General features: G+C 36.6%; 1 protein-coding gene across 1 annotated transcript in view; it reads left to right on the forward strand.

Annotated features, from left to right (window-relative positions):
- Nucleotides 1-17,224, forward strand: part of ece2a (endothelin converting enzyme 2a) — a 95,829-nt gene that overhangs the window by 38,836 nt on the left and 39,769 nt on the right. The window contains exon 3 of the mRNA XM_065262334.2: nucleotides 5,361-5,644. Within this exon, the coding sequence (XP_065118406.1) occupies nucleotides 5,361-5,644 (284 nt within the window). The remainder of the gene's footprint in view (nucleotides 1-5,360; nucleotides 5,645-17,224) is intronic.

Here is a 17,224-nt window from a genome sequence, read left to right on the forward strand (position 1 = left end):
ATCTGGCGTCGCCATGGTAGCAAAGCCGCTCCCTCCATGAAGCTGACATTTCCGGGAAGCATTTGAAAACGTGTGAATCTTTATGGGTTTAACATCAGGCGAACGCTAATAACATGAGAAACGTATTCCTGGAAACTATGCATGTTAAAAGCGACAAAAGTAGAGAAAGTGATTTGTTGTTCAGCGCAAAAAAATTTTGTTTAATGCTTAAATGCTGGATGCTGATTTGTTTGTTTTTCTTTTTTCAGTTTTTTTCTTACAAGGTGTCAGACCTTTTTGTATCTGTTGTAGTTAGGGACGTAAAAGTATAAAAAATTCACGATATGATAGTACCTTGCCCGCGTTACGATATTTATTGAGCCATTTACAGCAAGGAAAAAACTAATGAAGACTTAGAAAAACTGCCATAAGTGTTTATTAAACAATGACTGAACATAACAATGATGTGCAAATTAACCATGTCATATCCTGTCCTTTTTTTCTTAATCCTTTAATCATAACTGTAGAGATATAATATAAGAAGGGCCAAATGATGAAATATGAAAATAATTGCACAAGCTGGACCTAGACAGAGGTCACATTATTGTTTTATCTTTTTTTAATTTTCGGTCATTTTGATACTGGCCAGTGTAGTGTTTACAATTTTCATAAATAATTTGACCATGTAATAAAATGTAAAAAATAAAGTTTCAGTTTAGTTTATTTAAACAACTCACTTACAATCAGTCAGGTTTTAAAGGAAAACACCACTATTTTTCAATATTTTACTATGTTCTTACCTCAACTTAGATGAATTAATACATCCCTGTCTTTTTTCAATGCGTGCACTTAATCTTTCTACAGCACGTCGTGAATGTGTTAGCATTTAGCCTAGCCCCATTCATTCCTTAGGATCCAAACAGAGATGAATTTAGAAGCCACCAAACACTTCCATGTTTTCTCTATTTAAAGACTGTTACATGAGTAGTTACACGAGTAAGTATGGTGGCACAAAATAATGTGTTGATTTTTTTAAGCAGATAAAAATGAGTACTATATAGTATGGCGGAAGAACACTTAGTTTGCAGCCCTTCAAACTTCCCTTAATATTACTGCGCTATTAAGTGCATGCATTGAAAAAATATATGTATGTAATAATTTGACTAAGTTGAGGTAAGAACATGGTAAACATTGACAAACTGTGGTGTTTTCCTTTAAGAATTGAGTCACTCCCTCAATTGACCTAGTTTTTTATTATTATTATTAATGCTGATGCTTTGTTACTAGGAAAGCAACAGTTGTGAATGAAGAATTAAGAAAAGAGGGTGGGTTTTAAGATGAGTCAATTCCTGAAAACAAAAACAACCCAGTAAAAATAAAAATAGCAGCTTACTTAATGCAGCTGGACCTAGAGCTGAGTTATGTCAGCCCACTTACTGATACACAGGATGTTTCGCAATCGGAAGTCTGCAGCCTCCGTAGGATGCATTTGTAGGCTGCATACATCATGAAGACCGTCTTATTTCAGACTGTTATTCTTATTTAATCATAAATTATCGTACAATGCTTATGACTTGTGAATGTTAACTTAAATAAACCAAGCTTTATGATGTTTGCAGCCTGCATATGCGACATAAAGAGGCTGCAGCCTTCCAATATAGAAACGGCAACACTCTCCTAATTCATGGGGCATGAACTCACACTCGTTTTTTGTATGCCTGTCACCTTTTGTGCTTTCTCGTTTCTTGTCACAGTGAACCTGACATTTTTCCACATATCTGATTTAAAATTTGCGTTTCTTTTCCTTCGCCACCAGCAGCATCCCATTTTCACACTACTTGATCTGTAGAGGCAGCAGAGTGATGGGCACACATGGGATGATGGGAATTGTAGTGCTCGCTTCCACTTGGCCGTAAAAAATACTTGTTGTCAGGAAGAACAAACGTTTAATCGAGTCATGCGACCACGATGATAACGAAAAAAAATTTAACACCAAAATACCACAAAATTTATAATAACGTTACATCCTTAGTTATAGTGGATGACGATTATGATGATATATAAGCATTTTAGTTATTGACGCTTATTGTTCTCATTTAAAGGTTCAGTGTAAATGGGCTATTTTGTTAATTTTCTCTCTTTTTGCCTGTGAACAGCTTTGTTTGTCACGCCCTCAATGTAGTTTGCTGTCAAGCGCAATATATGTCTCTCAAAAACGTTTAAAGGTGACATAGAATGATTGAACGGGGTATTTATCCTGATTCTGTGATGTGACATGTAGACAAATTTTTTTTTGTTTGGGTCTGTAATGCCTTAGAAGCTTCCTAAAAACCTCTCTCAGATAGCTCTATTAGGGTGGGGGATTTTAAACAAGTGGTTTTGCACCTATTTGGCTCCCCCTACTGGCTTAACTTGCAATCTCATTACTGATTGGCTGACTTTGCTGCCACTCAAAAAATGTAGCCAATTATTTTAAAGTGGAGGGGCAGTGAGATGCCTGTGATGTCATAAGCATCAGTTTTTCAGATTGGGCCGTTTTCTGGCTGACATTTTTAAAAGAGGAATTTCTATGAGACTGAGATGTTTAGCATGACTTTTTTATGTTCGTCAATGCGGGTAAACTACAATTATTTAACAAAGACGAGGTAAAAATGGTTTTTCATTCTCTGTTCCCTTTAAGATCAGACTAAAAGTAAACTTTGCATGCTAGATTCTATGTGATATGACCCTTTTTGAGATAGAAAATGTGACGCACAATTGTTAACAATGAAAACTTATTTTAAATAATATCTACTCGAACTGACTCGTTCTGCTTGCCTTGTGTAATTCATTCATGTTTCCTGGTTTACTTTGTATGACATCATGGCCCTTAATATCATACGCTATCGTCTTTGGCTTCAAAGCATCATGGGGAAACGCAGATTCATCTTCTCATAAAAACTTTAGCATGATTTAAATGATTTGAAATGAGAGCAATTCAGCTGTGACTTTAAGAAAAAGTCGTTTGTAGAGGAAGCCATTTTTAAAGTTTTTTTGAGGCAGCAAGTCAACTGCCTTGGGTTTGTATGCAGCCAATGTTTCAGAGACGAATCCCCTCAGATCTGCGTATGGCACGTTCTCCTTGACTCTCAGAGTCTTGTGATGTTTATCTGAAATGTCTTGTGACTGTCTGAGACATGAAATCATGCTTTCCTTCTTGCCATGTTGAGAAGAAGAGAAAGAGTGGAGGGGGATGAAGCAATGCTATGTGTGATACCCTAGACTAACTTTAGCATTCTGTGCTGTTACTAAGCATCTCCGTATTGGAAATTCCCAGGTCCTCGAATTCATGACCAGTGCTCTAAAGAGGGGGGCGACAGTAGGAAAGGTCAGGGTGCAACAGGTGATGTCATGGAGAGGGAGTGGAAACAAGGTGTGTTTATTAGTGGGATAGAGAAACATATTTTAAAGTTAATTTTAGTTCATTTAATGGCACAAACATCAACACTGGTACGAAATGATTTTGTCAGGAGATCTGGGAATATAGGGGCCGCATACGCAAAATAAATGCTTTATAAAAAGCTATAAATGGGTGATTCTCACGAAAACTTGGTTTTAAAAATGTCAAGCATGAAAATTTAAAAATTGCTTAAATTTACTTTTTTTCCCACCAGACATTGAAAAACAAAGTCTGGAGTAAATGGGAACATTAATTTAAACACTTTTACTTATCATTTAACACTTTTTGTAACATAATTTAAAAAATTAGTCCTAAAAAATCTCATTACCGCAACAGTCAGAAAACATCAACACTGACATATTTTCAAAATGACATGACAGACCTGAAAGAACATAATTTGGAGATTCTGCACATGCATTTAAAATCAAAGTATTATGCTTCTATTAATTAAATTAACATTTAGTAAGCATCTGTTGCGGTAATGATAATCAAAATGTTGTGTAAGCATTCTGACAAGACAATATTTCAAATTAACTGTAAAAAAATGATCTTACCTGGTAGCCATCTTGAAGTAACTGGTCCATGTGCTTGGTCACTCAAAATCAAACTTTATCAAAATTCTGTATGTGTGCTTAAACTGTTCTCAAAAAGTGTTGCGGAGGATGAGAACATCAGGCATGGACACATCATTTTCCTAATTTTTCTTCATTATTATTATACATGAATATTCAGGAAATATTTTTTCTGTCATCTAAAGTAGTCTAGCAAAACATCCATTTATTTTTTTTCTAAATATTTTTGTGTTGATTTGATTAAATTACAACATAACGCATGTTCAAACACAGCCGGACACATTGCGGTAATGAGAATTTCAGCAGAAAATGAGAAAAAATTGACAAATTATAAATTCTTATGTTGAAATCACACATTGTGCAAGGTAGAACACAGTATTGTGTTAATTCTGATGGTTTTTAATATAACTTTATTACACATTTTATAGCTAAAATCATTAGTGCTGTGGTGTTTCAATGGTTTCGTGAGAATCACCCAAATAGAGATTGAGACCCATACCATAAGGTGCCTTTAGGGAAACGCCTTTAGGTCCCAGTCTGAGACTGTGGCATAAAAGCGAGGTAATACTGAGAGCAGCAACGGTCCTGTGAAAGATAGCTGTTTATAACTTTATCATTACATTCAGCGTTGCATGAGAAAAGAGTGTTGAGTGCTGACAGATGTGCAGAACGAGGCAAAAAGAGAAAGATAATGCTTTTGATGAAACACCCTGCTTAAGATGGCTTGTTAAGCACTCTTTAATTAGACTGACAAAGGAGGCGATAATTAAAGTTGCTCTCGCCTCAGGAGCTGAGATGTCGAAAGCCCTCGTGCCACAACAGGAAGTAACACCATGTGACTTCCTGTCACTTACACCTCTGGTTAGATTGATGAATTTTAATGACTTTTTATTCGAAAAGTCACATGAGTTTCACATTAGTGACCCTGTCTGTAAAATCCTTGCTAATTTAATTATAAGATCAAGAGCATTAAAGTTTGATTTCACATTGATTTCAATATTTGACGTGGCCTTACTTAATTTTTTTAACAGGCTGGGTTGCATTTTAAAATCATATTTTAAATAAAAAAGCTAGAAGTCTTTACCTTTAACCTTGACCTCGCAATTAATCGCATACAAATTTAAGAACATAATCTAAATAAATAAATAATTATATATATAATTATTTATATATTTAGATTTTGATATTTTTTTAAATTATATATAAGTAAAAATATACATAAAATGTTCTTACGTTTTGTATGCGATTAATTGCAATTCATTTTTTGACAGCCCTAATTAACATATAAATTGTGAAAAGTGAAGTGACGCATCATGTTTTTTAAAACTAGCTTTTTACCGACTTCTTTTTAACTTTTCTCTCTTTTTAAGGTTGTGGAAACAGTGCTCTGAGTTTTGATATGTACCAGGCTGGCTACACCTCCATTACCAACATAGACTACTCCAGCATTTGTGTAGAGACCATGGCGGAGAGACACAAGGACTGTGCTCAGCTCAGCTGGTTATGCATGGACGCCCGCCAACTGGCCTTCCCTGATGGCACGTTTGATGTCGTTTTGGAGAAGGGAACTCTGGATGCCATGCTGGTGGAGGAGACTGACCCGTGGAGGGTCTCCAGTGATGCAGCTGAACTGTTGCACCATGTTCTTCTGGAGGTGAGGATTTCCACTAAAGTGTTATAGGTCTTACGCCGTAGCCTTGACGCGTCGGTTGTCATTTATTCTCCTGTGTTGTAATTACACATTCAGACCACTAGTAGGCAGTATCTACGCATAGCAGTGCAACAGGCAAAGAAGCAGAACTTTGGCCAGTAACCCACAAAAGAAGAAGAAGCTTTTGATATTTAAAGGAATAGTCCATTTTCTTAAAAGAAAAATCCAGATAATTTACTCACCACCATGTCATCCAAAATGTTGATGTCTGTCTTTGTTCAGTCGAGAAGAAATTATGTTTTTTGAGGAAAACATTGCAGGATTTTTCTCATTTTAATGGACTTAAATAGAGCCCAACATTTAATACTTAACTCAACACTTAACAGTTTTTTTCAACAGAGTTTCAAAGAGGTCCTTTTCCTTGTCAAAAATGACAATCGTTTCTCTAGATAAGACCCTTATGCCTCGTTTGGGATCGTTTATAGTCCTTTGAAACTCCATTGAAAAAACTGTTAAGTGTTGAGTTAAGTATTAAATGTTGGGCTCTATTAAAGTCCATTAAAATGAGAAAAATCCTGCAATGTTTTCCTCAAAAAACATAATTTCTTCTCGACTGAACAAAGAAAGATATCAACATTTTGTATGACATGGTGGTGAGTAAATTATCTGGATTTTTCTTTTAAAAAAATGGACTATTCCTTTAAAACACAAATTCTTTACATATGATTTAGAATTATTGGCTTACATTTGTAGTAAGTGTACCACTGGATGAGGAATAAAATACAAGCCTTAAGATTTCTGTACTTAGTAAAACTTTAATGAAACGATAATGTTTAATAAAGACATATTCAAGAGATTGACACTTTATTTATGTTCTCATATTTATATATCAAGCTCTGATGTTACAAGCACCAGGGTTGTTCCAGCAAACAACTTCTTCTATCCTCTTCTTTGCGTTTGTTTTTGACTCGATTGCTCGCGTCGCCCCCTGTCGTTTAAAAAAATAGTGCAACAGCGAGCGCGCCAACTATAAACTCCTCGCCCGTTTGTTCAGACGCACGCGATCAGCGGAGGCTCTAGTTGTGGACTAAAGCGCGAGTATAAACAAAGCTTAAGACGTGCTGAGAGCGTCCAACTTGTGTTCAAATAAGCAGCCACAACACTATACCACTTTTTTTGTCTTTTATTTTGAAATGGTTTGAACCAAAAATTGTGTTATTAACTTCTCTGGGGGCTGAAGGACATAGATAGAACAGTGTAAGTGCCTTTCACTCAATCCCACAATGCAATATTTTTAAAATTGGTCAGAAGTCACAGAGAGGGCCACACAACACCTGAAACAACTGTGTGTGTTTTTTCTCTCTGTTTGTGTGTTAAAGATCTGGTAATAGATTGGGGAATTATTTCTGTTCATTGTAACCTTTCTTCACAGCAGAAATCATAGAGCCATTTATATTTAATATCTCTCTCTCTCTCTCTCTCTCTCTCTCTCTCTCTCATGCTAATAGTGTAACAGTCAGTTCAGTTTCCTATCTTCATACTTTATTCAACAGTATGTCAGACCAGCACAGATTAAGCTGGTGGTGGTCTACAACATGTGTGAATGTGTTTTACGCACTTTTCTCTCAACAATACATATTGAAAAACATGAAAACATGAACCCAAAATTCACAGGAGTTGATGTGCCCAGATTTGATCAAAGATGCTTTTCTGTACCATCAGCAAACCCCAGTAAGACATGTTCAGCATCGGTGGTTTTCAAATCAAAGGATGAAGAAAAGATGTATAGAGGAGAGATAGGCGAGAAGTAAAAACAAGACTGTGAAGGATGGGGACGAGGAAAAAAGGGGAAGTTATTTTCAATTTGAGAGTCATTTGCATTGTAATTTAGAGAGAGGTTATAAACTAAATGAAAACAATCGCTCCGAGCACAATGTCCTGTCCTTAACAAAGCCTTTTACAGGTCGTAGAGAAACAAGGTCATCTCTCTTTCCCTGTGTAATGTTTTTATTAATTACCAGCTTTAGATATTAACTCAGTACAGGGAATATGGAGACTCCAGATGGTCATGTTTCCAAACAACCTGTTAGTTAATCTGCTTTGTAGGTGCTGTGTGAATTTACAACACCATTAGCGTTATGAAATGGTATTGCAAAAAACTAAACGGGGATGTTCAGTTTGTCTGTGTCAAGGGGCTTTTGTGTTTCATTACATTTGTATTACCTTTCTGTTTAAAGTCATTTAGTTCATGACAAGTGTCACTGAAGAGTTTTTGATACGCTGTCAATAGCGACCTTCGTGACACCCGTACACAACACCCGTTCACGTTAAAGCACTCTTAAGCACTCAAACATTGAAACATCAATGTGCCCACTCCCTCTGCCTCGCTCACACGCACACATGTAGGTGTAAAATTTCGTTTTCAGCCTGGCACGCTCCATGAATCACCCACATCCGTTTCCATAGCAACATCATCCGCACACTCACACAGGGCTCCCATCTCAAACACGGATACAGAGGGGCGCTTGTATGTTTTGAGGGGTTTGACCAATAGAGTAAACATCAGGGGTGTAAGAAAATATCGATACATTGTGATATGTTATTTGGCAATACTGTATTGATTCCTTAAAAAAATGCAATATCAATATTTTTTAATTAAAAATCATTTCAATGATTTATGACAGTTTGTAGTTTACATCCGGAACACTAAATAGCATTTTTCTTATCTTTGAGTTTAAACAGTGACAGGAAGTACACTTTTTTTTATAAGGTTTGCATATGGTGGCCTGTTTTCAATGACAGCTTTCTTAAAATGATATCCTATTATATTCCTGCATCGTAACGTATTGCATCGCAAACCCTATATCTAACCGTACCGTATAGTGAGATTCTTGACTATACACAGCCGTAGGAGACATGCATGCCTTTTACATGCATGCACTTGCCCGACGCTTTTATCCAAAGCATTTTGAATCGAACTCAACATATTGTATACTGAGTTTACCTATTTGTGTGTTCCATCGAACCTATGACCTTTGAGCCACGTTAACTCCGTGCTATACCAGTTACCAGGCTAAACTTTTGGAAGTAATGATTGATAGTAGATTGTGTTGGGATATGCATGTTCAGAAATAGGAAACACTTGGTCTGTTAATAAAAGGTGTGCAAAATATTTTACACCACAGACCATTAAACAAATACTAAATGCTTTGTTTTTTTACACCTTGATTATTGCTCTGTGGTTTGGTGGTCTAGTACTTAACAAGTAATATAAAAAACTACAAGTGATTCAGATTAAAGCAGCAAGTGTGGCTCTTTCATGTGGGTTTAGATCAAATGTTGATAAAATGCATGAAAGCCTTTCATGGTTTAAAGTTAAAAACAGATTTGTGTATTCACTAATGTTTTTTTTATATAAAATTATAACAAAGAAAACACCTTTCACTGTATATATACCTAATTTACGTGCATATATATATATATATATATATATATATATATATATATATATATATATATATATATATATATATATATATATATATATCCACCACATCCCAAAGATGCTCTATTGGGTTGAGATCTGGTGACTGTGGGGGCCATTTTAGTACAGTGAACTCATTGTCATGTTCAAGAAACCAATTTGAAATGATTCGAGCTTTGTGACATGGTGTATTAACCTGCTGGAAGTAGCCATCAGAGGATGGGACATGGTGGTCATAAATGGATGGACATGGTCAGAAACAATGCTGAGGTAGGCCGTGGCATTTAAACGATGCCCAATTGGCACAAAGGGGCTTAAAGTGTCCCAAGAAAACATTTCCCACACCAGCTTGCACAGTGGTAACAAGGAATGATGGATCCATGTTTTCATTCTGTTTACGCCAAATTCTGACTCTTACCATCTGAATGTTTAACAGAAATCGAGACTCATCAGACCAGGCAACATTTTTCCAGTCTTCAACTGTCCAATTTTGGTGAGGTTGTACAAATTGTAGCCTCTTTTTCCTATGTGAGTGGTACCCGGTGGGGTCTTCTGCTATTGTTGCCCATCCGCCACAAGGTTGTGCGTGTTGTGTCTTCATAAATGCTTTGCTGCATACCTCGGTTGTAACGAGTGGTTATTTCATTCAAAGTTGCTCTTTTATCAGCTTGAATCAGTCGGTCCATTCTCCTCTGACCTCTAGCATCAACAAGGCATTTTCGCCCACAGGACTGCCGCATACTGGATGTTTTTCCCTTTTCACATCATTTTTTGTAAACCCTAGAAATGGTTGTGCATGAAAATCCCAGTAACTGAGCAGATTGTGAAATACTCAAACCGGCTCATCTGGCACCAACAACCATGCCACGCTCAAAATTGCTTAAATCACCTTTCTTTCCCATTCTGACATTCAGTTTGGAGTTCAGGAGATTGTCTTGACCAGGACCACACCCCTAAATTGAAGCAACTGCCATGTGATTGGTTGATTAGATAATTGAATTAATGAGAAATTGAACAGGTGTTCCTAATAATCCTTTAGGTGAGTGTATATAAAGTATATCATGTACGTGAATTAGGTGTCATGCGTGTTAATTTGGCTACGCGTGTGTGCATCATGTTTTTTGCGTGAATTATTATTGAGATCATTCTGGCTCCAAAACATAGGGGCTCTTTAAACTTAAGCAGCGCTGCACAGATCTATTAGCGTATGACATCAACCATGCAATTAAATCCTGTGTTTCACATGTTTTTTAAAACATGTAGCACTGTGGTAACAACTTCAAAGTATCAGGCACACATCATTAATGTTTCCTGGGATTAGCAGAAACACAGTAACAGGTCAGAACAGCCAAGTGGCACAGAGCCTTTGTGAAGACAACCTAACACACTTCTGATCAAAAGCCACCTCAGTTCTGCTACAGTGATGTGAGGGAACAGAGAAGGATGCCCACACACACTTAGGCTTTCACCATCCTTTTGTTCTTGTCTTTGGTCTGAGCTAATACCTAAAGCCTCCTAATTGCCAAGCCTAAGGCCTGTTACATAATACCTCAAGAGGGAAGCGGCCGAGGGCGATGTAGTGGGGGTCTGCGGATCGGATGGTAAAATTGCACATCAACTCTCATTTTCTTGATTTCTTGTCTCCTTTCTTTGCCCTTCGGCTCTCTCTTAAGCAGCGAATGAAAGGAAGAGAGGAGAGACAGTGAGAAATGGCGTCTTAGCAGAATATTTCATTATTTACTGAGTACTGCAGATGATGTGATAAAGTGATAATGTGATGACTTGTCTCTTACATTATAATTGAACATTCTCGATTCACTTTTACTCTTTTTATGTATTTTGTAATAGGGGTGGGCGATATGGCCAAAATCTTATATCACGATAGGATTCATTTTATATTGTGATATGACATGTATCACAGAGTTTTTTATCTTTTAATAAGGTTTTTATGTTATTAAAAGATTTAATGCTCCATAATTTACAAGCATCAAAGAGAAGATATAAACAATCAAAAGTTATGCTCACTGAAGATAAACAGTCAGTGATAAAATAATGATAATAATAATAATAATTATTATTATTATTATTACGGGACTCGGCTCTAAATTAAAAAAAAAATATTTACACTTTTCAATAAAATTTTCTGAAAGATGATTTTGGTCCTTTAAAGTACTTGTTATCACGCTGATATATGTTCAAAAATTGGGCGCGTGAGTGTTTGGGCAGAATTTTAATACAACGTTTTTACGTAACATGGCAGCGCACATGGTTGGACATTTTTGACTTCAATTCATAACAACGGAAGGAAGCGACGTCGCATCATACATCTTTTTTTACAGTAACCTCGATAGAGACAGTCCATAATCTTTACCGGTTGCCAAAAATACTTGCAAAGATGGGAATTTTGAAGCATATATTTGAGGCCAATAAAGCGATTTCGCCGCTTGCCACATGAAACGGCCATTACACAGAAACAGCTCACTCATAAAGCACTGTTGTTTGTGTTTCAATGGCTTAAAATCACTTAATTGTGGGTGTGCCTCATAATATACATCATGAAAAGTGAAACCGCTGGCTTTTTGATCGCCCCCTGGTGGCTGCAGTAATTCATAAACCCCGCCCAAATGAACGGGACTCGGCTCTAAATGAAAAAAAATATTTACACTTTTCAATAAAATTTTCTGAAAGATGATTTTGGTCCTTTAAAGTACTTGTTATCATGCTGATATATGTTCAATTGTTAATTTTTGTGATAAGTTTAATTTTAGCTAGTAATTTGATGCTATAGAAATGGGGTGTGTCGTTTTGATTGGTGTGGTTAAATGGGGCGCGTGAGTGTTTGGGCAGAAGTTTAATACGATGTTTTTATGGCTGCGTACATGGTTGGACATTTTTGACTTCAATTCATAACAACGGAAGGAAGCGGCGTTGCGTCATACATCTTTTTTTTACAGTAACCTCGATAGAGACAGTCCATAATCTTTACCGGTTGCCAAATTTCTACCGGTTTATCATATCTACCGGTTTATTGCCCACCCCTACTTGGTATGTGTTTTTCAATTTCTGCACTGCCTTGGGATCGAACCCATAACCTTGATATTGCAAGCACCATGCTTCAGAGTCCTGCAGGGGTCCATTTTTGGAGTCCCGACCGTATCCGCAAAGTTTAGCACCAGATCCGACTCTTCACCCGTGATAATATCAAAATTAAATCCACACATATTTGTCCCGTTACCCGACCCGTACCCGCATAAATCACACACGCAAAAATCATTCCAATTAAAGTGCTTTATTATTTATCTCGTACCTCTCACAACATCACAACAGCGTCATGAATTGGCTAATGAAACAGGCTAAAGTGCACTTTGTTTTGAGAGTTAATTATCTGCCCGCATCCCCACCCGTGAATTTTAGGAATGTCACAATCCACCCGTTTTAGACACTTTTATGCTTTTCTGCCATGCTTTACCAGTAGCAGATGAATGCTCCATATAACCAATCTCACATAGTTTGTTTTCATCATCATGTCAGTCAATACGTTCTTTGATATCTATTTTCTGCTTAGATACTGTGTTCAAGAGAAAAGGATGAAAAGAGAGTTTTTGTGTTGTTTGTTTAACTAGTGTCAACTTATCAAAGTGTTGATAGCTCTCTTGTTAGGATCACACATTCGCACGCAGCAGTGTGCTAACTAGAGCTGAAGTTATGTAACACAGCAGTCACATGATTTCTCAGACAGAACGATGCTCAACAGATCTATCAGACATTACAAAGTTAAAGCTGGGATGTGATTATAGGCTCTGTGTTTGGTATAATGTTTGAGGTGTGGGATATCTGTTTGTACAGGGGGTCATTTACAGTGTGTGAGGTGTAATCTGATGATGATGATGTATGTGGAATGATCTTAAAATTAGCATTGGTGCAGTAATATGAAGCATTAAGTATAGTTTGGTGTGGTGCATGAGTTACATAATGATATGATTAGTCTTACTGTATAATTTCACACGTCTTGTTTTTTACTTGGGTAAGGCTTTTGTTTTTTCACTGGCACTTTACATGCATTAGGTCAAGTTATTGAGTCTCATTTATAAAAACAAAATGTATTTGAATGAGTTGCGCTCAGATGCAAAACCCTTTAAAAAATAAGTTTTCTTGTAAATTAGCATTTTTGATCACTCTTATGTTTGGGTTCAGTAATTTCACGTTAATGCCAATGAAAAGGTTATTAGTCAGTAATTGAAGTGCCTTATTTTGACAAATGTCACTTTATTCTTTTTTTTTTGGTGTTTTACAAATTTGACTTTTGCTGCAAACCCCTCTAAGTGCATGGAAAAATCTCCACTTGGAAAAGTGTCTTATGTCACTCTTAACTGTCCTTTCTGAAAAAAGGCTCAAAAAGTCTTGAAAAAAGCGAATTCAAGTCCAGCCCTACCTTTATCATTTCAGAAGCCGTTTCACTCAGATATACGTTAAGGGAAAAATAAGACAATCGCTACTTTTGTTTTATGGTGACATTAAAGGGACACTTCACCCATTTGCATTAAGCTTTGTATAGTTAGAACCCCAGTCATGTTTTTGAATGGTCATGTATCATTTTCTAAGTTGTTGCTGAGACAGGAGAAATACAGATTTCAGTGTTGCACTTCCTTCATTCAATGATGTAAAAATCATCATTTTGCATCATTGAAAGAAGGAAGTCCAATATCTTTGTTGAGGGGGTGAGACTACAAACACCCATTTTCCTTGTCAAATAGGCACCAAATTCCAAATGTATGTTACATTTCGACTACAAATATGACACACTTTCAATAAAGATTAATGTTTCTATTTGTGAAATGCTCCTTTAAAGGATTCTGCAATCAAACTGGTATTTCTGAATGGCCTGAGGCCGTGATAAAGCAGATTTGAAGCGAAAGTATTTGGTGAACATATAATTAGGGTTGGGCTGATACGATATTCATTATCGATATTAGACCCATATTGGCGTAAATGGCCGGATCGAATATTGTAGAAGTCGGGGAGTACAATCCGGTCCAAAACCAACACGGACCTTGTCATGGCAAGTTGGGGTAAAGCGCGACTTGCAGAGCAACATGAATTTGCACAAAGTTTCACTTTAAATTGTCCAAAGTTACACCTTAAATTTCATTTTGAATTTTTGTGCTGACTTACTCTGTTTAAGCTTTTTGTATGGCAAACAAATGTGTTATTTGCAGCTTAATTGATTAAAAGGGCGATAGAGATGGTATTGAATCGGTATCGTTATGAACAGATATTCAAAGTTGTGGTATCGAAATCGGTATCAGACGTGAAAAAGTGGTATCGGCCCAGCCCTACATATAATACATTTTGAGTGCATTTAGTCAATATCATTATCTCCCTGGACCACAAAAACTATTGTAAGGGTCCATTTTTTGAAATTGAGATTTATACATCATCCGAAAGCTAAATAAATAAGCCTTCCGTTGATCTATTGTTTGTGAGGATAGGACAATGTTTGGCCGCGATACAACTATTTGAAAATCTGGAATCTGAGAGTGCAAAAAAATCTAAGTATTGAAAGGATCACATGTAAAGTTCAAAGTCCACATTAAGTCTTAAGTTACGCATTATTAATCTTAAAATCGAACTTCGAAATCTCCAAAGAGCGAGTAGTTTGTAGTCGAGTTTCCTCACGATTATGCTTGCATCTACTCACCAAAATAAAGAAATATTTATGTTAGAAAATTTACAAAATATCTTCATTGAACATGATCTTTACATAATAAACTAATGATTTTTTGGCAAAAAATCAATAATTTTAACCTATGTAATGTATTTTTACAAATATGCCCATGCGACTTTACTGGTTTTCTGGTCCAGGGTCAAATTTGTGACGGAGCTCTTCATATACACTATACATTATATGCAGTATATATACAAATATAAACAGTTTTAAATTGTGAGGCATACAAATGACGTAACTTATGTTCTAGGTCGGTCTTAATTGCCGTACGTGTTCTCATGTTGAGTTTAAGTTGGGGATTAAGAGAGTTGATTTTGGGATCTATGTTTTGTCTTATTAAAGATTTAGGACCTTTGCTAGCTGCCTACAGGCTTTACATAAACAGTGACCTGACTGGAAGAGAACTGCTGTCAGACACAGATTAAAATTTCATCATCTGACACCAACACCCTGCCGGCAAACACGAATGGTTGTGTAGGACTGTGTATACGTACTGCCTCAGATCGAAATCTTTGAAGCGAGACCTTGTCTGACAAATATTGCTGTTATCCAGTAAGCATTGAAAGCAATCCATTTCCATCAAACACTTGAATCCCTACAGTTAATGAAGGGCAATATCAGACAGGGTGTAGTGAACCAAACTCAACTGCAATTCAGTTTAACACCATGCTAAGTATGACAATATGGTAACATGGGCAGTCATATGTTAATGTGTTCACGGCCTTTAAAGATTTCTGAACTTACCCATTTTAAAGGTGCCAAAGAATGCATTAAAATAATCTGTTAAATTGTTCTCTGATATCAATGTAGAAGGTATGTGGGTTTATTCAGTGCAAAAATATCTAGAAATGGTTTTACATGTCCATTTACAACCCTAGGATTTGCCCCTAGTATTTTTACCTTATGTGAAAGGGCCATGAATAATAATTTAGAGCTCTGCTCTGATTGGCTGGTTTTTCAGAGCAGCTCTTTTGAGTAGCTGTTTGAGCCTGTATCAGATGAAGATTCAGATTTTGAGGGATAATCAATAATTTGGAGATTGTTAAAGCATCCATAACACACGCTGTTTCTGCATATCTGATGTTAATTTTGAGGACCTATAGAGTAGTATTACATCCTTCATATCTCTGAAAAGTCTTTAGTTTTATCAGATTCAGCTCAATCGATTCTTTCTGATAACGCACAGAAACATTCGGGAGGAGGAGTCACGAGCTGCGGGAGGAGCAAGTCAAGACTCAACACTTTATACAACTCTGAACTTATGATTCTCTACGTGTTCGTGTCTTTATATAATATGCACTTACGTGCCGATTTCCAACATAACACAGAAGTCTTCCTTAAAGTTTTAGACCATAAAACATTTTTTGTTACATGCAGCAAACATCTTCTCACTATCTGCTTGTTGCCTGTCCGCTGATCAAACTGTAAAAAAACGCGATCTATGTAGACAGCCCAGGCTCCACAAACTGCAATAAAAACACAGTGGCCAAACCTAGCACCACGAAACATAACAAAATGTTCCAGCCAATAATTGACAAGAAGGATTTGGGAGTGGGGGTTTCGTCTCAAAAAGTGACGTCTCACAGATTGCTTGGAGCCCCTTTAACCTCTCGACACGCACTAGCTCGGGGGCGGAAAGACGTCAGTTTTTTTTAACGCTGCTAACAATATATATATATAGCTTACTGTCTACAGACAACAATAATAATAACATTACTATACATCGTTTAAAAGGTCTAAGGGTTTAGCATCAGTGTATGGTCTCCGTTTTGAGATACAGATGCTCTAGCACAGGGGTGTCAAACTCATTTTAGGCTGAGGGCCGGATGGTAAATAACGCCACGAAGTGTGGGCCGGATAATTTTTTTAAACCTTAGCAGGGAACTACACTAACCTTTTCCACTGGTGGCACTTGCGCTACCAACTTTTTCAGTTACTGGCGCAAAATATGATTTGGTCGCACATATTTTTTTCAAGTTATATTAAGGCGCTCTGGATAATAATAAACAATAATGAAACTGTATTGCATACAGATATGCTTTTTATTTTACTTGCCATCTTTTAAACCACATGCCGCCTTGTTTTCTTAAACGTTGCAGTGTTTCCCACAGATCTGAAATTTACTTGGTGGTGGTAGCCGGTGAAAAGGGCAATTATTACCCACTGACAAATAATGGTCTACTATACATGTGATGTAGAACTAATAATGTGTGACACAACACAATACTTTGATTCATTGAAAATTAATATTAATTTCACATTATATTTCATCAATCTAACCACCCCAAACTTTCTTTGCCATTAACAAAGCTGACACTGTTTGTCAAAGCACCACGAAAACACTTACTGTTTTTGCACTGATATATGAAGCAAT

This window comes from Paramisgurnus dabryanus, chromosome 6 (assembly GCF_030506205.2).
Source record: "Paramisgurnus dabryanus chromosome 6, PD_genome_1.1, whole genome shotgun sequence".
Taxonomy (NCBI): domain Eukaryota; kingdom Metazoa; phylum Chordata; class Actinopteri; order Cypriniformes; family Cobitidae; genus Paramisgurnus; species Paramisgurnus dabryanus.